The sequence below is a fragment of the Actinia tenebrosa genome, unplaced genomic scaffold (assembly GCF_029948245.1).
Source record: "Actinia tenebrosa isolate PJP-AT-01 unplaced genomic scaffold, QUT_ActTen_1.0 PGA_scaffold3__52_contigs__length_22856419, whole genome shotgun sequence".
Classification (NCBI taxonomy): Eukaryota; Metazoa; Cnidaria; class Anthozoa; order Actiniaria; family Actiniidae; genus Actinia; species Actinia tenebrosa.
The window spans coordinates 22,729,081-22,756,433 of NW_028292580.1; the positions used below are offsets into that span (position 1 = coordinate 22,729,081).

General features: G+C 37.0%; 3 protein-coding genes across 3 annotated transcripts in view; all 3 read left to right on the forward strand.

Moving 5' to 3' along the window:
• LOC116290283 (importin-7) overlaps nt 1–8,299 on the forward strand; it is a 29,432-nt gene extending 21,133 nt beyond the window's left edge. The window contains exons 27-29 of the mRNA XM_089035025.1: nt 5,882–6,008; nt 6,638–6,754; nt 7,990–8,299. Of these exons, the coding sequence (XP_088891151.1) occupies nt 5,882–6,008; nt 6,638–6,754; nt 7,990–8,078 (333 nt within the window). The 3' untranslated portion in view covers nt 8,079–8,299. The remainder of the gene's footprint in view (nt 1–5,881; nt 6,009–6,637; nt 6,755–7,989) is intronic.
• Nucleotides 887–2,299, forward strand: LOC148908915 (uncharacterized). Its single transcript, XM_089035027.1, has 2 exons — nt 887–910; nt 1,032–2,299. The coding sequence occupies exon 2, from the start codon at nt 1,046–1,048 to the stop codon at nt 2,297–2,299; it is 1,254 nt and encodes a 417-aa protein (XP_088891153.1). The 5' UTR covers nt 887–910; nt 1,032–1,045.
• Nucleotides 8,300–9,635: 1,336 nt separating the features above from the next.
• LOC116289568 (uncharacterized) lies at nt 9,636–26,824 on the forward strand. The gene is made up of 10 exons (XM_089035098.1): nt 9,636–9,710; nt 14,674–15,070; nt 16,336–16,359; nt 16,482–16,499; nt 17,121–17,144; nt 19,712–19,891; nt 20,835–22,455; nt 22,865–23,276; nt 23,509–23,569; nt 24,160–26,824. Exons 2-10 carry the CDS (start codon nt 14,758–14,760, stop codon nt 24,468–24,470), a joined length of 2,964 nt encoding a protein of 987 aa, XP_088891224.1. The 5' UTR covers nt 9,636–9,710; nt 14,674–14,757; the 3' UTR covers nt 24,471–26,824.
• The last annotated feature ends 529 nt before the right edge of the window (nt 26,825–27,353 follow it).

The window sequence follows — 27,353 nt, forward strand, 5'->3', positions numbered from 1 at the left end:
GCATGAATATAGATACAACTCAAACAAAGAATCTTATTCTCAAGTCCACGTGTCATTCCCTAGAGTATCATTTCTTTGTTTAACGGTTGCACATGAGAAGACACATGGATATGAATACAACTCAAACAAAGAATCTTATTCTCAAGAGAATGACACGTATTTAATGGAAAAACGATGCACACAAGATGAAGGCGTCCATTTCACCCAGAATTAAGAGTCGCTCTATTTTAATTGGCTGACAGCAGAGGTTTGCAGTTTTGGAATCAGAAAATCTTTCACTACTGTTATTCCGTCACGTCTTGAGTGATTTGTCGTGGTCTTTCGTTAATGTGTTGAAATTGAGGGGTTTTTTTTTTTGTATTATTCGAAGGAAACAACCCCTTCTTGTCAAACGAAAGACCTTGTGTAACGCTACCCGGGAGGTTAGAATATTTCATAGGCGTCACGGGACATGTGATGTTTGCGTTACAGCGTGACGCCATGCATATTTGGTCAAGGCTTGTCAGTCAGTCATTATTTGTTTCACTGTGATCCTTTCATTTTGATTTGTTTTCTCTTGATTTGTCTAGGAAATCACATGATCTCGAGTACAATTCGGAATTTATAGGTACGAGTGATGTTTTGAAAGTTCCGAAAATTAGACGAGCTTTTAGGCGAGTTCAATTTGAGAACTTTCAAAACATCACGAGTTTCTATAAATTCCGAATTATATTTCACAAACTCCGTTCGAAATATATGAGAAAACAATAGGTAGAATCCTGCCATTTGTGCTTCGGACCACATTTTAACGCACTCCACTCCCCTAGAGTTTAAATATTGATGACGTAATCCCAGAATCCCGTGCTGCACTAAGTGCGAAGTCACATAGTACTTTTCATATTTTTCTGCTGTGCTTCGGACGTACGATAAGGTAAGTGGTTACTAACCGTGTTTTTATCCTCTATTTTATACCTTTTAGCCTACTCCTATACCCAGAATCATAAATAATCCCATTCGGGATACAATTGCTTGTAATATTTTTGAATTTTTAGCTCTAGTTGCTACAATGTCTTCTCGTAAACGATCTAAACATTCTTCCCGCCACACGGACAGTTCGTCCGAATCAACAAGCTCTAGGCATAGCAAACGACAAAAAACATCCCAAGTGGACCAAAAGGATATAAATTCAGTCTTCTCAACACTGAAGGAAATCCAAGAAGCGATTTCAAAGACGAATAAGCGTATCTCAACTCTCGAAGTTAACATGGAATATTTCCCGCCAAAACACACCGAGATAGATTACAATGATCTGCTCTCAGTCCAAGCAGAAGACACAGACCTGGACTACGATCTCCCAGAAGATCAAGAAGGGACACAGTCCCCATCAGACTTGGCTGAAAAGCCACCCAACTCGGCTGTTAAGCCACCAAACTCGGCTATTAAGCCACCAAACTCGGCTAATAAGCCACCAAGCTCGGCTGTCAAGCCACCAAACTCGGAGGATAGACCACCAAGCTCGACTGATAAGCTACTCAATCCAGGCTCCGAGTCTCCAAGAACTGAAACTGCTTCAACAAAAGGCGAGAATACGCTAATAGATGATGAAATGTATGACCCTGGGGCCACACCATCCTCCTGGGAACCAACCAAGGGGCTATCAACCTTCCTAGATAAGCACTTTAGGAAGAAATTAAGCCATGACCAGGTGTCAGACATTCTTGAAAACTTCAGTGTTCCCTCACTTGATTGCCTAAGGGCACCCACTCTAGATACCTCAGTTGTAAACCAAATAAACAATCCACAAATAAAAAGATTTGTCCAGAATCGTGATAAAGACCTATGTTTGGCTCAAAGAGCTTTGCTAAACACCACAGGTCCACTTTGTTGCTTACACGATGCCCTCTCATCGGGGAAAGCAGTGTCACCTGACGAGGTTAAGAGTATTTTAGAACAAGCCTTATGCTTACTAGGCTCTTCAAATTATCTCCTTTCAACTGTTCGCAGGAAAAGGGTCCTAGCGACTATTAACAAGGAAAAAATTAACCTGGCAGATGAACCTTTGCCTAATGCCAAAACTATGCCTTTCGGTGAAGATTTTCCCACCTTAGCCTCTAAACAGGCAGAACTTAGTAGGGGTCTATCCAAAAATCTCTCAGTCCCCACTAAAAACCAACAACCAAATCGTAAATCTAATTACAATCAAAGGTCCAAGCAGTCCAACCAGTCGCGCGGTTTTTCCAAATACCAAAGTAGCCGCTCAAAAAACTACCGGTCCTTTCGCCCCTCAAAGGGGACAAATCGGGAATCAACAGATTCCTAAACAAATGGAGGGAAATAACCTCAGACCAAGAAATCCTAGACATTGTTACAGGGTATCAAATTCCCTTTCGTTGTGTTCCAGTTCAAAGAATTCCAGTTGTGACAAAATCAACAGAACAAACAAAACCGTTATTAGACGCAGAGATTCAAAGACTCCTGAATATGGGAGCAATCTATGTGGACCCCTCCCCAAACGAACCAGGCTTTTACAGCCGCTTGTTCTTGGTGCCCAAAAAAGGAGGATCCTTCAGACCAGTCATAGATCTGAGTCATCTCAATCATTTCATACAGAACTCCCACTTTCAAATGGAAAACATATCGTGCTTAAAAACAATCCTAAGGAAGGGGGACTTTATGACGTCTATAGATCTGAAGGACGCGTACCTATCAATACAAGTTCACAAATCTTCTCAAAAATACCTGAGATTTTTGTGGGACAACAAATGCTACGCATTCGAAGGTCTCCCCTTTGGTCTAAATACAGCACCAAGAATATTTACAAAACTGACCAAACCGGTCGTCTCGTTTCTTCGAAAAAGAGGTGTACGCATGTTAGCTTATCTAGACGATTTTCTTCTGTTGGGGTCCACGATGACAGAGTCCGAGACCAACACATCAATGGCATTGAAACTGCTGCAAGACCTAGGTTTCACTATCAATTGGGGAAAGTCCCAGCTGAAACCAAGCCAATCCATTACCTTCCTAGGGTTTATAGTAAATTCAGAGACACTAACTCTGAGCCTACCAGAGGAAAAAGTCCAGAAGGTTCTGGACAAATGCCAGAACGCCCTGACCAACCCAACTATGATGGCACAGGACGTAGCAAGCCTACTCGGCTCTCTGGAATCAACTCGCCTGGCAATACATCAGGCCCCCTTACACTTCCGACGTTTACAGATTCAACTTATAAAGCACCTTCGAATCAACGAACACAACTACGAGACACAAATCACCCTAAACCACCATGCCCAAGAGGAGCTCAGGTGGTGGATAGCAAATATAAGAAAGGTAAACGGAAGTCCAATCAACCCTCCGACCTCAGACCTAGTCATAACAACAGACGCCTCCAAGAAGGGCTGGGGGGCAGTTTGCGAGGGCACCACCACAAACGGTCGGTGGTCCAGCGAGGAGAAAAAGCTGCACATCAATTATCTAGAACTGAATGCAGCATTCCTTGCCTTAAAAGCGTTTATGAAGAACCAACATCACAAGGCTATTTGCTTGAGAATGGACAATTCTACAGCAGTTGCCCACATAAACAACAAGGGAGGAACCCGGTCGAGCATACTTGTCTCCCTGACGCTGGAAATATGGGAGTGGTGCCTACAAAGGAAAATCCTGATAAGCGCACAACATCTCCCTGGGAAAGACAATCACATTGCAGACAAGGAATCAAGAGAGTTTCACGATTCCAGCGAATGGAAAATAAGCTCCCAAGTCATTCAGCCTTTCCTCAAAGATTGCAACGTCGACCTATTTGCCACACGACTGACAACCCAACTGCCACAGTTTGTGAGCTGGAGGCCCGACCCAGAAGCCCTTCACACGGACTCCATGACATTAGACTGGGGACCCCTAAAGGGATATGCATTTCCACCATTCAACATGATCCCTGCAGTCCTTCGCAAGGTATCTCTAGACAGAGCAGACCTCACACTTGTAGCCCCAATCTGGCAAGCCCAGACTTGGTGGCCGATACTGCTCCGACTTCTCATCAAGAATCCAATAATGCTTCCCAATACGAGGAACTTACTGAAAGACCCAGCCTCAATCGAAAGGGTCCACCCATTGTTTCCGAGACTACACCTAGCCGTCTTTCACATATCAGGGAAAACTTACAAACAGAAGGCCTTCCTGAAAACGTTACCAAGATACTATTGTCAGCCACTCGACCCTCCACACATAAGGCGTATGAGTCCGCATGGCGGCATTGGAGCAGCTGGTGTCATAAATCAAAGATTAATCCTGTTTCAGCAAAATTAAACCAAATTCTGGTGTTTCTGTCAGAGTATTTTAACACTGGAGTTGCTTACAGAACCGTTAATGTTGTTCGTTCAGCTATATCGTCTAGCCACAATAAGATTGACGGTTACCCAGTTGGGCAGCACCCACTGGTAACACAACTGTTAAAGGGTATGGTGAATATCCGACCCCCCAAACCAAGATACAATCACACATGGGATGTCACAAGAGTAACAAAATACTTGTCATCCATGGGAAGTTCCAGAAAATTGTCATTAAAGCTATTATCACTCAAACTTGCCATGTTATTTGCACTCTCATGCCCAGAACGAGTCTCTTCCCTGTCTAAACTCGACTTGCGATACTGCCAAGTACTTCCAGAAGGCATCTCGTTCACCTTGACTTCTCCGAGAAAGCGAGGATCTCCTGAGGACATGGCCAAAGCCTTCTTTGCAAAATTTCATTCAGACAGCAAGCTCTGCCCAGTTAACACTTTTCAATGTTACTTGAAAGCCACTAGAAAGGTTAGACCACTGATTCCCTCTTCAAAACCAGATATTGTGTTCATCTCATTCATCAAGCCCCATAAACCTGTTACTTCGACCACTTTAGCCCGCTGGCTACGTGAAGTAATAAAAGCCGCTGGTATTAACACAGATATATTCAAGGCACATTCTGTACGAGGTGCTTCAACAACAGCTGCAGCAAACAACAATGTCCCAATAGGTGACATTATGAACATGGCAGACTGGACATCACCCAGTACCTTCCAACGCTTCTACTACAAGCCAGTACATAACAGCAGCTATGCTAACGCTGTCTTGAACACAAACAAAGCTTAGTTCTTCTAACCCAAAGTCATTTATATTGTTGAATACGTTCAAGTTACGAATAAATGTATTAATTTCACAAACTCACTGTGTTAATGTCTGCATTTATTCAGACATATTGTTGAGGGCGTTAAAATCTACCTATTGTTTTCTCATATATTTCGAACGGAGTTTGTGAAATATAATCCCAATTATACAAGGGCCGCGAAGCGGCCTGAAAGTATAATTGAAATTATATTAACAAACGAAGTGAGAAATATATGAGATACCCTCCCGCCCTCGTACTTGTCAAATATTAACAAATGACTAGTCATTCCCATCATATATTTCTCATCGTGGAGTCTCTTCACACAGGCGTTAAAAAGATGAAAAGTACTATGTGACTTCGCACTTAGTGCAGCACGGGATTCTGGGATTACGTCATCAATATTTAAACTCTAGGGGAGTGGAGTGCGTTAAAATGTGGTCCGAAGCACAAATGGCAGGATTCTACCTATTGTTTTCTCATATATTTCTCACTTCGTTTGTTAATATAATTTCAATTATACTTTCAGGCCGCTTCGCGGCCCTTGTATAATTGGGATTGTACGAGAAGATTGTGCGATTTTTCGTTTATAATACGCTCAACAAAATTACGCAACTTAATTGGGACTCTTCAGAGTACAATTTGGGATTTAATTGTACTCCTCTTGTCCAATCAGAATCGAATAATTTTGTAGAGTGTATTATAAATTGTATTATAGCACAGAAAAAAAATGATTAAATGCAATTTTGATTTTTCGTTGATGTAGGCATCTGACCACCTTGCCGATGAAGATGAGGATGACGATGAAGAAGAGACACCCCTCGAAGGATACACAACAGCAATAGATGAAGAAAGCATGGATGAATATATGGCATTTAAATCAACCCTATTAGGTAAAACTGCAATGCATGATGGGAAGACTTGGGATCAGGGCAGAACAAGACATTGCCTAGGGAAGGACACCCCTTCTACAACTTGTCTCCCAATGATCATTTATTTATTATAATTATTTCATTATTCTTAATAGAGTACAAACACTAAAAGTGTGCAACACAATAGGAAAACAATAGGATTAGCATAATTTATCAGTATTTAGTGGTATTTATGTTACACACTTATAGTGTTTGTACTCTATCTCATTTATTTATTATTATTTATTGCCTCTCACCATTATAATCAACTTTATCAAAATCATGAATAATTCATGAGGAAAACACAACAGAAATCACGACCGTGAAGAGTTCTGTAAATCTGATACAAAATTGTGTTCATTTGCATAAACTTTAAGTTGGATTTTTTTGGCCAAATTCACTTTAATTTTGAAAATTTTAGTGAAACACAAAGGAACTAACCTAGACGTTTGATAAGCAATCTACAGTATTCGTGTCCGTGTTGTATCATATACAATCACTCGGCTACGCCTCTGCTATATATGTATACTGTATATATTACTTGTGACCCAAGTTGCATGATGTGAAAATAATTTTATATCATGTCAATGATTTTCTCCATCTCATTGAAGCGCTTCAGTCACGTGACCCACAATGGTATGCTGCCATGATGAATGCGCTGACCAAAGAACAAAATAACGAACTTCAGCAAGTGTTTATGATCGCTGACCAAAGAACTGCAGCAGCAGGTAAAATAAAATCTCTTTCTTTTTCTTACATACACATGAATGTAAGATAGACTTGAGAGTAAGATATAATGCATGTTACAAAGTGGCCGAACCTCTGTTAAGTGGCCACCCTTGGGAATGTGTTAAGTAGATCTTGAATAGAGGTTGGTTGCTAAATTGAGTATTAGTTTGGGGGGGGGGGGGGGGGGTTCTTTCTTTGGAACGTTAAAAGCTGGCTGCTTCATAAGGCCCTTAGAAGCAGTTCTAACATTCGACCTAACATTTATCTAACATATTTTGGGTCAAATGTTGTGACTGTTTTATCATGGTTTTCCAACAATTTTGGGTTAAAATGCTGGGTCAAATGCTGAGTCAAATGCTGGGACCGTTTGTCAGGGCCTATAAAATTAGATACAAAAAATACATGTATTTGATACTTTTGCAACTTGCTGCTTAATAGACTATTAGAAGTTGGCTTAAATTAATGAAAAAAATCCTTTTAAGTAGAGTGCATACCATATATCCGTGAACAACTTTGTAAGAAATCGCACAAATTTGTGTACAAATTTGATAAACTTTGCACTAATTAGTACATTTTTCTTAGTTAACTTTTTCACGGATGTATGGTATGCACTCTAAGACTTTAAGAGACTTGACAACTGGCTGCGGAGGTCGGCTGCATAAAAGTAGTGTTACCCGGGCCAACTTGCAACGTCGATTTTTCGCGCAACGCTGCTGCACGAAAAATCGTTGAGGTGTAACATAGCGCCAAGGACGATTTTTCGCGCAATATTTTACTCTCCAACACGTTGCAAGTTTTTGATCTGGCTTCAAAAACTTGCAACGCAAGATGACGAATTTTCAGCAAATCCATGTGTGTAACATGTACATCGCCGATTTGACGCGCAACAAAATGGCGCCGACTGTAGAAGAAGTAAGTGTAAACAGTTCAGCAACTGCAGCAATTGTCTAAACCTAATGAAACGGATAAGATAAAACTTTTTGTAGTTGATAAAAAATGATAAAAGCAAGAAAAGGAGAAGAAAGATAGCCGTGAGTGAGTTGGCAGCGCGTGGACTGAATACTAAAGTGAATGTTGCGCGAAAAGTTGTTCCCGTGTAACATGTCGCAAAAAATCGACACACAAATGGCGCAATAGCGTTGCACGAAAAATCGGCGTTGCAAGTTGTCCCGTGTAACACCACCTTAAAAGGTACTTACGCCTCCGTAATGCCTTTGTTTTTAATGTTTTTCAGAGTCGAAGCGTATTGAAGCACAAGGAGGATTCACTTTCCAGAACGTATCAGTGCCATCTTCATTTACCTTTGGTCAAAACTCGAGCTGAATAAAGTCATTATTATGACAGTAACAAAAAATAGCTTGGTTACTTACAGGACAAGATGTTGAACATAAAAACCTGCTGGACACACTGCTTCAAAACAACAATAACCTTGTTTGATAGAATGAACACCTTGGTTATTGACCAATTGTGAGGTCCCAATAGAGGGATACAATGCACACAAAAACCCGTGAAAAAAAACACAAACTAATTAGTGGTATAGACAACCATGGAATTTTTTACTGTTTCGTACTAGAGACCGATCATTTTTTAGCTTGGGGGGGGGGGGGGGGGGGGGGCAGGCAAAAACAAAGCCTAGACTTACACTTTTTTCTAGGTATGGCGAGGGGGGCAGCCAAAAAAACACTGGTTTATTCGGTGGGGGGGGGGGGGGGCTGCCAAAAAAACACTGGTTTATTCGGTGGGGGGGGGGGGCTGCTAGAAAATTATGAAGGGCCACCCTGTTTTCCACCAGCGCCCCCTCCCCTCCCCCCAGGTAAAAAATGTTCGGTCCCCTATTTAGTTCTAGTAATTTTTCGGGTTTTTAAACTGTTATCCCTCGAGTTCACTTTTTTAAAGTCGGTAAAAAAAGGGACAAAATCCCTCTACCCCGACCGAGACCGAAAAGGTTTACTCAATAGAATCTTCGTCATAAAAGAAATTTTGAAGTTCAAGCTAAAGGCTCGTAAAGGCTGCTGAATTTTCAAATATTTAAAATTAATTTACTCAGTAATTTCACTAGAAAACAGCGAAATTACTAAATGAATCATTTTATAATATCGTGAATGTCGCGACCTAACTTCCGGTAGTCTGTAGATCCAGGTAATTGGGCTTCCTGTATTATTGGGGAATGGTGAAGACTAGGAACGAGGAAGAGACGTAGTCTAAAAATAACCCGAGTGGAACGTCATTTCTCTTTTTTCTTCTTTTTTTTTTTTTCTTTTTTTCTTTCTTTTGTGGGAGAAGAAAAATTTTTCGATAAAACTGTTTGTGAGTCTAATTATTTCTAGACTTGTAGACTTTCAAGAATAATGAGAATAAAGCTTTATAAACGATTCTCAATGACGTCTCACGTTTTCTAAGAAATGAGTGCGCAATGAATTCTAGGATTGATTGAATTAGTGTGACCAATATGGCGTCATAAAAGATAAAGAAATTGTGTTTTCTACTTAGAAAAAAGATCACGATGAGCATTTCTTATAGCTTAGAAATTCACTTGCAGTGGAAGGCACTTGATTATTTTTTCATCTAATTTTGTTAGTTCTAAATCTTCATTAAATATTTCAGATAAATCATGTATATTCGTATATCGAATATAGGGCAGTACCCCCCCTCCCCCTCCCCGGGATAAAATTGACGTGTTTCAAGACTCTTCTTTTGAGTGTTGGGGGTTAGTTAATCGACCCACTAATGTAATCTAGCTTTGAACAACGATATTTAAACCACAGATTAACTAAACCGCGATTAGAAAATTTAAACCCGGTTTAGGCCTAAACCCTAGGTTAGTTTAAGAAGCAAAAAAAATACAGCCGGGTTCCCTGTGCTGATATCTGCTTGTTTGATTTGCATTTCCTGTTTGTCTGGTGAAAGTGAAGCAAGCGTCTAGTACTAGTTCTTGTTCTCCTCTTCGTATTTCAAGTAAGTTATACGTGTTAATTTGTATCAATCAGTGCATAAATACATTAGTTACGTGTGATATAGTAGATCTCTTAGTATATTCTAGATAAGATTTACTGTAAGGTTCTACAATACACAGCTTTGATCATGGAAGAGTTGAACTTGTAACTGTGATTTGAAAGCCCGTAAAAACCTCCTTTGACCAAATAACCAGATAGGATAGTGCTTGTAGGATAATGAAGTAAGAATTTGGATTCCAAGCAGTTTAGCTGGGTTGATATCGTCTGTTAGTGAACAGTTTTGATCATTAATTAAAGCATGCTGTAAATATGGGTGTTGGCGCCTGTGTTGGCAAGTTTCAAAAGTTTCAGGAAGCCGTGTTCGTGTCTTGTACTCAGACAGAATCGTACGAATGGTTTATTTGAAACACCAAGCCATTTATCAAACGTCTAGGTGTATAATTTCTTAATTGATTATCGTATTTTAATCGTTTTTCTCATATATTTCTTTGATTTTCTTGACGATCCTGTATTTTGTAGTCTACAAGCAATTGTAAATCAAGCTTGGTGATTTTCTATTCTATATTGTTTTTATTGAACATTTTTCTTGAATCTGTGATATTCTTGTAGCCCGATGGCTTCACCAAACATTTGGTTTCCAGTTTGCAGTATTATTTTCAAAGAATTTAGAATCTAGAACTGTTGTAGGATAACAGCGGAGCACCATACTTAAGAAACATGGGTAAAAATGGTAAACCATCGAGTTGATTTTTCATGGCTTGGTTGACGTCACTTTCGTCCGTCAACACAACACAGGAATCCCACTTGATGTCAAAGCAAAACTACCTACTCATAAATGCGGCTCTCAAACAAAACAAAAAACGTTTTAGGACAAGTTATAGACCAACAGCAAATAAAAACAACTTCCATGTAGTCAAAGGTGGATCAAGAAATGTTCTTCAAGAATTCAGGTGGGGTTTTTTTAGCGAACAATGAGTATATTATTATTTCTTATAACAAGCATTTTTACGACGAATCGACAAATCAAAGACTTTCTCTCAAAACATTTAATATTTCTATAGATAAGCTTAATTTATTTTAATGCTGGATGAAATATAACACGGAGAGCATATTACAACAATATTCGTCCTTTATTTAACTTTGTAAATCTTTAACAACTCGGTTGTTTATAACCAACTATCGTATGTTTTTCGTTCAAGAAAATTGCAGCTTTGTTCGCCTCCTATCGCGGGGTCCCATCGGCAAAACAAAGAAGACTTTCATTCAATAATTTTATATCTTTCTACAGATAATTTATTTAAATATTGAATGAAATGTAAAATTACACCAGATATTCAACTGTTTATTAGGCCGTTCGAGCTAGTATGATTATACAAGTGAGCTTAAATTTGTGTTGTTGAGAGATGTTATTGTATAAAGACCTTGTCTTTCACTTTAAAAAGCTAAAAAAATATTCAAAAACATTTACAATTGCCAATTTACTGACAAAGAAATTAGTCATTTTGGATTTTGCATTATTTTCTATTTTGTCTCAGTTGTTCTTGTCAAGTTTAATAACTGAATATAAACTTTGTTTTTCGAAAACTTTTGTCGTTGGTGATTTCCGTATCTTTATCACACATGAAAACAGATGAAAACTGTTAAGTTGTAGTTAACTAAGGCTTATAAAGAAAGGAATAAAATTATTTTAATGAAGTATTAAGATATTAAGAAAGCTTTTTTAACTGGTGACACATTTGGTTTTAAATGTTCAGGGCCTTCATTTCTCAAGTTTTTTTTTTTTTCACGCAAAGAAAAAAATGTAGTGCATTTTGATTAGATTTCAATGCATGGTTTTTATTATGGGATACGTTATCTTCATCTCGAATAAAAATAATTGAAGATTTTTTCCCGATCTTATTTTTTACCTTTCAGATTCATTCAATTTGGGCTCCCTGGCTCCCTAATTTCGTATCGGGAGCTCCGCTTTTGGGTGGTGCCTAAATATATATATTATACATCAAGTTGATTTTCATTACACGAAGACCCTTGCGGTTCTATGTCTAGTCATTTATTTCGCTTGTCTAGTCATTTGTTTTTGATAGCAAGTGCAATGTTTGTGTTGGCAAGCATCCATCGCAATCAAAAGTCATTTAGGTCTTTGCGAGTTGCATACAAAAGGAACGCTAGAAGCAATCAGGAGAAGATTGAAGGAAGGAACTGTGAGGGGACTATAGAGCACGGCAGAAATAAATTCGTTGATTTGTTGACAAAAGATTTTGTTGCGTGACAAGTTGGATAGATAGGATGTAAAACGAGCAACATTGTTTTCAAACTTGCACCGCAACAATGTTGCGCGACAAGTTGGACGTTTTTGTGTCTCGTATTTCAGCGCCTTTAGTAAAATTCTCACAGAAGCGTAGTTAACTGGGACTACCTTTGATTTTGCTGCGTTATTAGTGGCCGAGTGAGTGGCACATTCGAAATCTAAGACTCGCGTATGGGAGGCAGCATGGTCGAGTGGTCATAGCGTCGGTCTCGCAATGGATTGTTTAATAAACTCGCAGGAGTGATAGGAGTGCTTTATCAGAATTTAAAAACACGAGGCGTAGCCAAAACACGATAAAGCACGATCTGCGAGTTTATTGAGCGGCTTAAAAAACTGATGATGTATGTTCTCATATTATACTGAATTCTTTACGAAATGAACCAAGTTTGATAGAGAAAGTACAAGTTAAAGTTTATGCAAATGAGAACGAATCTATATCAGATATAAAACCTCCTTCATGGTCATGATTTCTATTGTGTTTCCTTCATGAGTTCTAGTCTCGCTGTGGCCACTAGCTGAGACGGTATTTGTCCTCGTTTCTGATTAGTTCAAATTCAGTTTTAAGTTATTGATTTTTATTTTTTACAACTACGCGTATCCAAGAGTTAAAAACAAGAAACAGTTCGGATAGTAATAGACATATTTGATTGGCTTAGACTTACGTCATAGCTCGCATACAACGATTCTATTGCTTGAATAATGACCTAGGTGTTACCTACAGGGCACAGCCCCAAACCAACCAGACTGTAAACTATATAACATTCAAGACTCAGGCTGTCGAAGAAACTACACACAATTTTGGAGAACTTAGAGAAATTGGTGTCGCTGTTAAATTTAAGGCTAAGCAAGTAGAGTTTGATGAAGGTAAGGGTTTAGAGATTCAAGATTCAAGATAAAATTTATCAATGCCAGTAATATTATAGTCTCCCTCGCATCCGTTTTTAGTGTCGGTCGTCACGCAAAGCTCCCTCCCCACCCTCTTGTGGGGAGGGAGCGTTGCATGACGACCGACACTAAAAACGGATGCGAGGGAGACTAGTAATATTACAGATTTTGATTTAAAAGATATTTACGTTTACAAGCTGTAAGGCATAGGCTAAATATGACAGAAACCTGAATGACACAACTAGCCGCTACTGATGGATTATTTACAATATTAGAGGGTTCTAAAAAGTTTTCTGGTTTTATAGCGCTAGACTTTATTTTTGTTGTTTAGTTATATTCTTGCATCATTGAGTTTTTCGTGTAGAATAAAGTCAAGAGAAAATGAACTAAAGTTCATATTTTCTTGCTAAAGTCTAATTTCCCTCTTCTACCTCTTCTACGAATAAACAAGCACAAGTTCAAGTTCCAATAAAGTAACTATGCCTGTACATGAACAAGATATGGTGTATCAAGACAAGTTCGTTTTCATACAGGAAAAAAAACGGATTCCCATCCAATTCCCAGAGAGAACGAAATTGGGAACGTGGCACTGATTCCCAATGTTAGTTTGTTGGGGATTTGTAATCCCTATCTTGGGAATTTGATAGATTCCCAACTTGGAATCCCTATATTGGTTAGATATTGGTAAAAAAATCCCAACATCTTTTCTTGATAATTTTTTTCAATCGAGACATTGAAGGACTTGCTTATCTTCATATCTATACACACCCTCTGGTGATTTTTATTTTTTCTATGGGGGATTATAAAAATCACCATAGAGTGTGTATAGATATGAAGATAAGCAAGTCCTTCAATGTCTCGATTGAAAAATTATCAAGAAAAGCCGAAAATACAGAAATTCCAACATCAAATTCCAATTTTTTTTCCTTATCTGGGTACTTTTTTGAGATTCCCAACAATAAATCCCAACGTTGGTGTTCGAATTGGGAATTCAAGGAAATTCCCAACAAATTCCCAATTTGGGAATCCGGTTTTTTCCCTGTGTTGTAGCAATTTGTAAGATTCAAAGTTGTAGAGATAGCTGACTCACTTGGCTTTGATTTGGAAGCAGTATAAAGAAATGAATAGCTAATAATATCAAATTTTGCAATTTTGAATTCCACACTGCATTATTTATAAAATATTTTCTTGAACCTATGATATGCGCTGGGTTATACGTTTAAATTTTTTGTATAAGATTGATTGTTGTGTGAGTGATTGATTGAGTGTAAAATATAAACCTTGCATGTTCAAAGTTCAACTTGATTGTTCACCAGTTGTAAATAGACCAATCATTTATTCTTGGCATGGTAAGGAAATTTCAAGAAACTTGGGATGAGATTTCTCATTGCGCTTGTGGTTCCACTTGAGTTTTGACATTTTAAGATGCATCTATGATATATCAATGAGAGGACAGTCAATGGAAATCTATGAGCTATTTGTTAAATATACGTAATTATTTTCAGTTACTCCTAATGTATCAGTCAATTTCAAGGGTGCCCATGTACCCTGGACAAACCCTGGGCATTGGCTTTAGGCACTTGTCCGCATCATTGGGCATTTGACGAAAAACGAAGCCCGACCTGTCGCGTAGATTTGACAAATGATAAATTTCTGGTCAGTGGTCATCAATTAAAAAATTCACGATGGGTACCCTTAGAATTGACTGATACATATTCGTAATAAAATAAAAATTTGAACATATCTTTTTATGCTTTTTATGTTTATTTAGTGTAAATTGTGACGAAATGAAAGTGCTTTAGAGGAATTCAATGCAGATCAGTGTTCAGGTGATGTCACAAGAAGTTTAGCAACCATGGAAATTCAAGACCCGTCAAAGTGTTTCTTGTATGACAATCTAAAGGTAGAAACTATCTGTCAACTTGATGTTTATATCGCACGCAGAGAGGGCACTCTAGCTGAGCTCAAAGATCGTTTTCGTACATCTCTCTCTGAACTCACTGAAAATGAGCTAGAAGAAATCGATACTGTAAAGAAGTTTGTAGAAGCATTGGAAGAAAAAGGTGTTATCGGAGCAAACAAAGTGAAGTTATTAAAAGATTTAGCTAAGAAGATTGGATTAGAAGAACTGGAGCAAAAAGTTGGGGAGTACGAAGATGATTGTGCAGGTAATGTATTAGGAGATGTTCAGTCAAGAACCATATTATGTAACAATCCATTTATCTTATTCATAGAATTTGTTTATTAAAACACCTTTAACCTAGATATTTTTATTAGCTAGGATATTCAACTTCAGAAGGGTATTCTTGTTGACAAAATACTGTATTCTCAAGGAAATAGAATCAAAAAAGTAATGAAAAAAGAGCTGCATGCATCTCTGGAGGAGGAGAGAGGGAAATCCCATATAAAAAGTTGGGGATGCTTGTCGAAAATGTTTGAGAATGAACCCTGAAAGGTACCTGAGTCCTTTTCAAATAAGCATATGGCAAACTAATGATTTTTACCCCTAAATGTACCAAACGCTCATTATCATTTTTTTTTATAAGTATGAAGTGATAGAAAAGTCAGATGATGAACCGAAAATAAATTGTATCCCGGATGCATTACTATTGTAATTCCAGCTTACATTGCTGAGCTAATCTTGGGTATCTCTCAGTATTACCTGTAAAACACCCTAAGAGGTACCAGTGAGAGCAACCAAATCTCCAATCTATATTTGAACCCTAAAAGGGTACCATTTCTGTTTTTTCACTATCAAAAAAACCCACCCCTGCGTTAGAATGGTACCATGGTTTTTCATTGTCATCCATGGTCAACCATGTTTTGATTGTGGTGTAACCATGGTGGCTGACCATGATCAGAGAATAATGATGGCCGTGGCACTGACTGTCAACCATGGTCAAAGGACTTTTTTTTTTGATTTTACCAAAAAAAGACATAACTTGATCTAAATATGGGAAAAAATATAAGAAACAAAAGCTAAAAATGAGTTTTTAAATATCCTAAATTAATTTAATTTGCATTTTTTTTCATGACCATGTTACACAGTCAACTATTTAATCCCTCCCCACCCCCTCTCCCTGGCATGCATTAACTTAAACACACATTAGCATGTTAATAATATCAATAATTATTATATGTGCACCAATTCCCTAAAACTTTCACAGTTGACATACTTCTAGCATTGACATTTTTAATATTAATCCAATACCAAAAAATATCATGATTTGAAAGAGCATGTTATTATAATTTTGTTAGTAAAAGTTACGAGTAATTTGAAGAATATTGCTGCTACGATCTAGCACCTGAGTTAGTGACCATAGCAGCTTAATCAGATAAATTTACAGTAAATTGTACACAAGAACATTACATGCTTGGTTGCCTGTGATACAAACATGTATAGGTTCTCATATTTTTATTCATATTCTTTCAGGAATATTCAGGAGAACACTCAATGGTAATTATATGATAACAATTAATTTATTTATTAGTTTGTGACGTATACCTCTTTGTATATGTTGTTGTCTAATATTATTAGTTTATTTATAATATTGATAAATGATTTCTTATTTTTCACAGCTGCAAAAGGAGCTCCAGGTGAGTTATTTTGTGTTGCATTATATTGATTTCTGGTACATGTAATGTATTATTAGGAACCAAGTGAGTCATTATTTATGAAACACTGGGGGGGGGGGGGGGGTTTGATCTATTTTCTAAATGACAGGGTGTGGTTATGAGAAGGGGGGGTTATTTTTTATTTATTAAGAAGAAAAGCCTTGTTCCCAGTTAATCGGAATAGTTGATCGATTCTAAAAAAATATAGACAAGTCAAATAGGCTCCAACAGACACGCATGTACAGTGGAGTGATAATCTTTAAACGATATATAGTGGGTCAAAAATTAAATTAAACACTTTAAAGGGGTGGGTAATGGAATAAAATGTCACCACTATTTTTTTCTTTCCTCTTTGGCTATGCCTTGTGGATCTACACTACTTTGAGAAATTATGTAATGATTCAATTTATTGTCAATAAGATCTAGAGGACAAACACAAAAAACTGATGTCAATTTATTAAATGGATATATATAATTAACTTCACTCATCCAGTAGTGTTTTGATTCAGTTCAATTATCATCAATAAATTATTTATAATTAAGCTGATCTTGTAAAGCTAATACTTACTCAATTATTTTTTCTTTATTTTGTTCTTTCCATAGGTTTTATGTGGGATATGTTTAAAGGTGAGTTAATACAAAGCCAGCTGGCATCCCACACCATGCTATATAATGGGACCTCATGAGAGCTTTTTTAAAAGTTGTGACATGTTTCCAGGTCCAATTTCAAACATGAACCACTATAGTAACGCGAAAAAGTGGGATTCTACCATTTCACTAGATACACCGTGCTGACAATGCACAATACAGGCCGAAACAGCTATCCACTGTTTCTAGTTGAGCTTTCTCATTTTTTACGCGTCTTGAAGTTGTGAAAGGCTCATCGGCACTCTTCTTCAGTCGTTTCATACAAGGCTCGTAATTTACCTTTCACGCATGTTCGTTCATAATTTCGGAGCCCATCCCCACACGGCTTACCGCCTCATCTATCATAGATAAATTGAATAAGTTATAAATGTTGTGGGATGCGAGAGAACAACCTCAGAGGTTAAGCAAGCCTTTACACCCTTAAAACGAATGTGAGAAATATTAACATTTGTGTAAGATGGAAGAAATCATATAGTACAATAATAGTTTTCATAATTAAACAACTAGAAATTTGATAAAATAAAATAAACGTACAGGGAAAAAAATTCAGCGGATTGAAACAAGAGGTCATAATAACATTACGAGCTCTTGATTATCTAGAAAGAATGTATGATTATGTACAAGAAGAAAATCATGATTTAAAAATGTGATTAGCGAAAAACAATCAAGTAATTGCCCTAATTCACTATGACGTCACTGCTTGTTTATGTGGGGGATAGATTCGCCAAATCCAATAGAAAATTCAACAAAATTTGCTCCTAGCGAAACAGTTTAATCTAAAATGGCCTGGTTTTCAGATACAATATGTGTTAATATGTACTAAAAAATATTCTGAGCGTTTGCTGGCTATTCTACTTCTCTTCGTGGATTGATATGGGTTTTAGAACAATTTGCTACCCCAAATTGCATAGGAAACGTAGGAATAAATTAGGATGTAATATAGGTTTTTGAGTATATCAAGGTTAAGAAAATATCTGACGCTATTTGAAATACCGATTGATTTGGCGATTTTACGCGAAATAAAACCGATATGTGAATCCCATGAAAGGTTTTGGTCAATTATGACGCCAAGGAATTTCGTACTAGAAACTCTGTTTATTGCTTTAACCTTTATTTTTGATATCGGTGTTTGTTCTAAGCCTTTAAGTTTTTGTATAGATCCAAACAGAATAAACTTGGTTTTAGAGATGTTAACTGTTAATTTATTTGCCAACAACCAGTCCTCAAGTGAATCCAGATCACCTTTTAAAACTTTTCAAGTGGTTGTCATACTTTTGTGATTATAAAATAAATTCATATCATCTGCTTATAAGATTAGGTGTGTCAATTTCGATGCGTATTCTGCATCATTTACGAAAACTAGAAAAAGAATCGGTCCAAGGATGGAGCCATGTGGGACGCCGTGAGTGATCCGTAATAGATAAGAATCAATGCCATCAATCGAGACATATTGCTTCCTATTCTTTAAATAATTTTCGAACCATGCTTTTGTACCGTTTTTAATATCTTAAGAGGACAATTTGCGCAACAATAATAAGTCATGATCTATTGAGTCGAAGGCTTTAGACAAATCTAAAAAGACACCTCAGTATTGAGAAATCACCATTGTCTATTGATTCTATTATTCTATTGACAAAGTCTAGTATAGCGTAAGTGGTGTTTCTTTTCTTCCTAAAACCAAATTGATAGTCAAATAAGAGATTATTGGCTTCTAGATGTTCTGTTAATGATTCACATATTATTTTTTCGAATACTTTTGAGTAAAATCATTAACCCCTTGAAATAGATATTAAACTAATACACTTTAGTAGACCCTAATCCCATTGTTTTCTTTTGTGTCTATTTGACTATTACACGTTGACTAAAAATTTTTATTTCACGGGTTAAATGCCTTTATTCTATTGATTCAGAGTTAATGAAGTCACTAATAGGAGGCCATTTGCAAGACATAATCACATGGCTGTTACTGACTTCAAAACAATTTGGTTCTTACTTATTTTAAAGAGCTTTTGCTGGATTACTAATGACATCACCAAATGCATTTCCAGAATTCTTTTACCAAAATCTTAAAGTTATTAAAAATACCTTTGTGAAATCATCACTTCGGTGCTCCAACCGCATTAGATCCAGCATCAATAAGAGACAATGTATGGGGATATTTTTGTATTAAATCACTCATTTTTTAATCTCAGCCATTTGTCTCTTTATCGGTCTGAAATTCCTTACTATATCATATTTTTACATGTAGTTTCTGATAATGTTACCAAAATCCTAAAGCATTTAAAAAATAGCTTTGTGAAATCATCACTTCGGTCCTCTATTGTATAGACCAAATTCAAAACTCGCACCGATGTGAGGCTTAGTTGTGAACAAAGGGATCTGGCGTGACTCAAAGTAATCTGGCGTGATTCAAAAGTCACGAATCACGCCAGATTTCTTTGTTCACAACTTAAGCCTCACATCGGTGCAAGTTTTGAATTTGGTCTATATTAAGGACAATGACTGATTTTGATTACACTCTGATGTTTATTCATTTCATGATGAAGCTGAAGCCGAAGCAGAAGCAGAAACGACCGCCCCTCCTGAGATTCTTGCCAGTAGTCCTGAGGCCTTGGAAGCTTACAAAGAAGCCCTTATGAAGGGCAAAACAAAAAATAGGCGTGTGCTGGTAACAGTAGTAGGACCACCCCGTGCAGGAAAGACAAGCCTGTTAAAATCTTTAAAAGGTATATAAGTAAGAGTTAATTACCAAGAATGGAGGCAATAAGCCATATACATCCCGAGGGCCGGCCGCAGGCCTGAGGGATGTAAAGGCTTATCGTTGACATTCTCGGTAATTAAGTATTTTATTTGTTAATTGAGAAGGTCTCCTATCAAATGTTGCTCATTATAAATGCGAGGTCTATATATAGTTATAAACCGGGTTAATAACTAACTATATATTGACCTCGCATTTATAATGAGGGTTAACAAAAATAAAGCCTTGTGAATAACAAAGAAAACCATGACAATTATGACAGATTATTTCTCAATTGACACGGTTTTCTTTGTTAGGCTTTATTTTTGTTATAACCCTCATTATAAATGCAAGGCCAATATATGTAAGAGTTAATTACCGAGAACGGAGGCAATAAGCCATATACATCCCGAGGGCCGCAGGCCCAAGGGATGTATAGGCTTATTGCCGACGTTCGAGGTAATTAAGTATTTAATTTATCAATTGAGAAGGTTTTCTATCAAATGTTGCTCATTATAAATGCGAATGGTCTACATATAGTTATTAACCGGGTTAATAACTATATATTGACCTCGCATTTATAATGAGGGTTATAACAAAAATCCTTGTGAATAACAAAGAAAACCGTGTTAATTGAGAAATAAAGTTAGTTATTAACCCGGTTAATAACTATATATAGACTTTGCATTTATAATACTTAATTACCAAGAATGGAGGCAAAAAGCCTAAACATGTATATGCCTTATTGCCTCCGTTCTCGGTAATTATCTCTTACTTACCATTGATTTTTTCAAACAGGGGATATCTTAGATGTAAGGCATGGATAAAAAGTGTGTGGTTTTTGGTGTGAGGGAACAATGCTTATTCTAAATTAGCCTACCAATCGATACAAAGTGATTTTCTCCTATTTTTTATTTTTATTTTTTTTGAAGGAGAGGAGTTCGATGCTTCTGAAGAGAGCACTATTGGAGTTGTAATTCAAAAGGCCTTTTGCATACCACAAGATAGTTTTTGGCTTGAGAAAGATGATGGCAAAAATGATTTGTTAAATAATCGTATTGTTGAATGTACGGCTCAGAACCTCGAAAGTAATCAGACAAGAGAAGGCAAACTAGTCGCTAAAACTGCTACCAATTATCAAGCTGTTGCCGACCATCATGCAAATCAACAAGGTTTAGAACATGAAGAACCTGAAATTGGAGAATCAGTAAAAGAAAGTACAAGCGGGTTACAAGAATCAATTTTTAATGAACTGGTTCAAGTTCCAAAAGAAATACGACATTTGCTTGAAAAACACATCAGGGACACTAAGACGGGCGGCCAGAGAACAAACGAAAACGAAATTTCCTTAAAAACACTTGATTTTGCTGGACAACAAGTCTATGAAGTCATTCTCCCGTTATTTATGTCTTCAAAGTCAATCTATATATCGGTTCATAGCTTAGAAAATGACCTACTTTCTGATGCGCAGCCAAAGGTAAAGCATGGCAACTCAGAAAGAAAACTCGAGAATTCCTTTCAAATGACAAATTTGGACGCTCAAAAGTTTTGGCTTTCTTGTATTTCATCGTATACAAACTTGAAAAAGGAAGTTAACTCTGTTGACTACAAAACCCAATTGGCATTGCCACCAGTATTTGTAGTTTGCACTCATGCAGATGTTTGTAATCAAGACCCGAAGAAAGTTGCTCGAGAATTGTGTAAGATTTTGACGCGCCCCGAAAACGCCTATAGCAAGCACGTTGTACCAGATGTCTACACCGTTGATAACACATTATCAGGAAACAAAGAAGAACCGGATGAATCTGCCCAAAGATTGAAGACGGATGTTGAAGAACTATCTAAATTGCTTCCCCAAGTAAATGAAGATATTCCAGTCAGCTGGCTACGATTTGAGGAGGAGCTTTCAAGACTCGTAGAGAAAGAGCAGAAGAAGTACGTTGATTTGGAAGAAGCTATGAGGATTGCAACCAAATGCAACGTCAACACAGCCACAGAATCCATCGAGTTTACGACACTGTTAAACTACCTGCATGACTTAAAAACAATCATTTACTTTGAAGAAACCAGAAAAATATTCATCGATACACAGTGGCTGGTCGATATGTTTGTTAAGGTCATCACAGTCATGCCATTTGAAGAATGGAAGGAGTATGCTGCTTATTGGAGAGAACTAGAAGACGACGGTATTTTACAACGAGCTCTAGTAGAGCATGTGTGGAGTGACATAGCAAGTGATGGCCAAAACACAGTTGACTCTTTGCTTCTGATCATGGAGAAGTTCTCACTGATTTGTCCCTGGAGGCTGAATAAAGAACAAGTGTACCTTGTTCCTTGCATGTTGTGTAACAGCAAGGGAACTGAGGACATCGAAAGGCTGCTAGCTGAACAGAAATCTTCAACAATGGTCATTCGTTTCAAAAGTGTTCACTTGCCTATGGGCATCTTTCCAAGGTTGTTTGTAGCTCTTGCTGAACATTGCAAGAAGGAATGGCCAAAAGTAAGTCAAGGCAAGAAGGAATGTCTACCAAAGCTTCGTCCAAACTTTTGCAGGTAGGGTTGATACAATTCATCTAATTTTGTAGAAATACACGATAAATATTTTCCTTTGCTTTCGTCACGTGTCTGGGTGTTTGCATTCTTTATTTGCTTGTTAATTTGCTTGTTTGCTTTTCTACTTATTCCCTTGCATTGCTCATCGTTTGCGTGGTGGCATGGGTACGAGACAGAGTGTATTGGGGGTTCATTCCTTGGCTTTGCGGAAATTCGAGCATCACTTGTCAGGCAATTCTCTTCAGTCTTTGTCACCAAGCTATTTCTACAATTTTTCTACATTTTCTCGTAGCCTGGAACTTCGCTCTGTGATTCTCCCACGTCATGATGATGCAACAACAACTTAAAGAGAATTACATTGTCTGATTGATTCTTTGCTTGTATCATCTTATAATGCTTCATTTATTAGGATGTACAACGTTGGACAAGAAGGAAAGCTTGACATATGTCTTACCTCAGGGGTTCGAACCATATGCGTGACCGTCTACAACAAGTACAACATTGATGGCGCATCAGTAACTAAGTTCTGTCAGTCCGTGCGAAAATTTCTTGATGAAAACTTTGCCGCCATGGAAAACACGTGTCCTCGAGTGGAAAACATGGCATTGGAGTATGGCATTCGTTGTCCAGTCTGTACAAAGTCGAAAATGAAATGCAGTTCTCATAAGACCAAGGGATGTAAAATAGATTCATGTCAACACTTTGTCAGCGAGGAAGAGTTGAAGCTTGATGGAGCAGAATGCTATGAGGATTCCACGAACCCAGACACCTTGATAAGAGAGGAGACATATTCACACTGGTTTCCCAAACCAAACAATAGTGTAAGTAAATTAGAAGTATTGCTTGTTTGAGATTTACAAATTGAATCCGTTCGATAACTTATTGAACGGATGCAAGTTTGAAAATATCAAAATGAAATTTAAAGGAGTTACAGTAATTTTATGCCATCTTTTTGTATCAACTAGCAGTACAAGATTAACCCCCTATTTACCACCAACCCCTCCTTTTCTCCTTGTATTTGCATGTTTTTGATGTTATTGTATATCTTTGTAGTCCAAGGTCCAGGTTGAAACTCAACAATTGGAAACGAACAGTCACGGCATTGGAGCAACAGGTTTGAAAACCTATCAAAGTATTTTTTTTATATGATATCTAAGCTTGACAAGCTGTCTTTAAAAGTAATTCTTATATAGCGTGATAGATATGATATCTAAGCTTGACAAGCTGTCTTTAGAAGTAATTCTTAGATAGCGTGATAGATATGATATCTAAGCTTGACTAGCTGTCGTTAGAAGTAATTCTTAGATAGCGTGATAGATATGATATCTAAGCTTGACTAGCTGTCGTTAGAAACTGACTGACCGACCGACCGACCCACCCATCTGACCCATCCAAGCCATATGTGAGCAACTTACTGACTTCTTTTTTTCTTCAAATATAACCACTTTTAAGTTTAAAAACTTCATCTGCACATACCGCATACATCTTCAAAGAATCACTGAGGACGTAAAGAAACCCGGACAATGACAACCCTTAGTACTGACACCTTATACAAAATATCTCTCATGATTGTAAACGCCTTCTACCATAAAGGTGCTATATAAAACATAAATTTTTAAATCATTTCACTTCACAAAAATTTGTCATGGACATTGGACACTGGACATTTTTTAACAGATATCTTATCTGTACATCGTTTTACAGGTGCCATACCTAAAAAGAGACAGAAAATGGAAAGAAACCTTTTACTTACACCATCAGAAAAGGAGCTAGATAAACTTGCTGGAGAAATCATCACAATTTGGAAATCTCTTGGTAGAGAACTTGGAGTGTGTAACAGTAAAATAGAAGATATTTTAAGAGACAACATACATCATGCAGAAATAAGAGAAAAAGCCTTCCAGATGCTTTTGTCTTGGAAGGAATCCAGTCAAAATCCATCATATCGTACCTTAGGTAATGCTTTAATAGAATTAAAAATGCTCGACCTTGCACGGCGGTATTGTGACATGTAACAGCTTGTTAGACGAAATCTTTGGTTTTCTGAGATATGTTTTGATTGCAAAGTAAAGTTTCTAGAGCAAGATGAACCAGATGAATCAGTCACCGCATAACTGACATATTAGATGTGCAAAAGCTACTAGTTCATTGTTTCGTTTACGAAAATACTTTGGAACAAAGGAATACAATAGAATACTGTAATAGGATTCTTTTATCTCAACCTTAGTGCACGCTTTTTGAATAAATAAGTAGTAGTATATAAGTACGGAAACGCCTTAATGTAAATTCATTCAGTCAAGTAACACCAGCTACGAGTACGTTATACCGTTTCTCGATTTGTCGCTTTTTTCTTTAGATAGTAACGTTTGTATCACAGTTATCTCTAGATTTCGAACAAGCAAAAGTAACAGAAGATGATGTTAAATGATATTTAGATGATTAAAGTTCTGAAACCGTAGTCATCAAGTAACTTTCAGTAATTTCAAGTTTATTTCAAAACATTCATGAACAAGAAAAATAATTTAGAAAGTAGCAAAATATTTTTAATTAACTTTCTAAGGTAAAACACAAAAATATTATAAAAATGCAGTTTCATTCGCATCTATTAGTATTAATTTTATCCACTATTTGTGAAACTGGATCGTAATGTAATGATAATAATAACTTCATTTCGATTGCTAAAAATAGACCATGTGATAATGAGCACAACGTACTCGTATTAACCCATGAGTATGCAGATGAGAAACCATGGGTTTATATTTACTCAGCATTTGATGGTCACGGTTTGTTTCTTTTTTGGAAACATTTTTAGAACGACTGTTAGCCATTCCGAGGTCGCTGAAAATACTGGGTCGAGTTCGCATTGCAGTGCATTGTGGGGCTGTTAGGGGACGAAATACGCGACATTTTCCCCCTCGACCTCGGAATGACCAATAAACTTTAGTTCATTATGAATGGCTTAGTATGCATGTTATATACAGTCAATGTTATTGACTGTCAAAAAGACATTTACACATTTGCACATTTACACATTTAGACTAAAAGAAATATCACGTGTTTCCTCGAACGTTCTGGCATAAAACAAACGCTGAAGTACAATTATTCATCTTAAATCCTCTCTAAATGGTCGGGGCATGCTGGATTTTCGATTCACGAGTTGAATATTACATTTAAAGTTCAGGCTCACTTTAGTCTAAATATCTAAATGTGTAAATGTCTAAATGTGTAAATGTCTTTTTTCGGTGGACAACGTTAATGACATTGACTGTATGTGTTTACTCCGACGAAGGACTAGCGTCCGAAACGTCAGTAAGTTTTTTCATCTCTTCACGGTGCATAATTTACCCTTTTATCATAACTGTTTCATTAGAAACACCGACGCAGCTCACACTAGTTTTTAGCCAGTTACCCTTTTATCATTACTGTTTCATTAGAAACACCGACGCAGCTCACACTAGTTTTTAGCTAGTTATCTCTTCTATGTATAGTTAGTTTTTTGATTCTTTTAACTTGTATTTTTACTTTTTTTACATGTATATATGTATATTTATCATCACTGTTTCATTAGAAACACCGACGCAGCTCACACTAGTTTTTAGCTAGTTATCTCTTCTATGTATAGTTAGTTTTTTGATTCTTTTAACTTGTATTTTTACTTTTTTTACATGTATATATGTATATTTATCATCACTGTTTCATTAGAAACACCGACGTAGCTCACACTAGTTTTTAGCTAGTTATCTCTTCTATGTATAGTTAGTTTTTTGATTCTTTTAACTTGTATTTTTACTTTTTTTACATGTATATATGTATATTTATCATCACTGTTTCATTAGAAACACCGACGCAGCTCACACTAGTTTTTAGCTAGTTATCTCTTCTATGTATAGTTAGTTTTTAAATTTTTTAACTTGTATTTATACTCTTTTTACATGTATATATATGTATATTTATAGAGTGTTTTACCGGGAAATACGGCACTCGTATTTTTCGTACAAACTACATCCGGGACCTGCAGCAACATATTTTCCATATCTTCACTAGTGAGGATATCGATGACGTCACTTGCGATGTTTTCCCGCTCACTTGAGGAGCGTTGTAATAATAGTTTTTCTTTGTGGATTTGTCTATATGATATGAAGTTTATCTTCGAGTGGTGTAAAATATTTCACTCGTTCGCTGCGTTCACTCGATCGTGTGAATATTTCCACCACTCGAAGATAAACTTCATATCTTCGCGCCACCGTGTGACATCCTCTACATATATTTTTAACAAACACTATAGAAGAACAAAGTTATAATAAACCCTCGTTATTAAAGTTATATAAATATATAAATAAAAAAGAGAAAATAAATCTGCAGTTTGTAATTTGAGTGTGAAATATTTTCGTTATCGATGCAAACCCATTCCCGTTCCCAGACCTTTAAATGCATTAACCAAATCGTATTTTTTTAAAATATTTTTTATATTTTTATATTTTATATATATTTTACCTTCGTTATGAGGCTCTGCTATCCGAGGTTGAGAAAATATTGGGTCGAGATGGCATTATATTGCATTGTGGGACTGTTTTAGGGGCCATACATTTATCTAAGTTGTCTCCACTTCTCTTACCATAAAGCCGCCCTTCAAAGTATTTTCACCAGCAACAAAGAGGCTGAATTTTCGGTTGTTTTTCTTTTGGAATTTCACTTGCTATTCTATTCTGTATTGATGTAGGTTTTAATCGTAGTTTTTCTCGTAAATTGTACCTTGTTTTGTATTTGGGGGGGGGGGGGGGGGGGGGGGAGAGAGGTTAGTTTTTTACGCAACCAATGACCGAAAGCCAACTACGTTTGGCGGCAAGATGTAGGACGCGCTCGCTTGCGTGTCCCTTCAGCCAAATAATCAAGATACT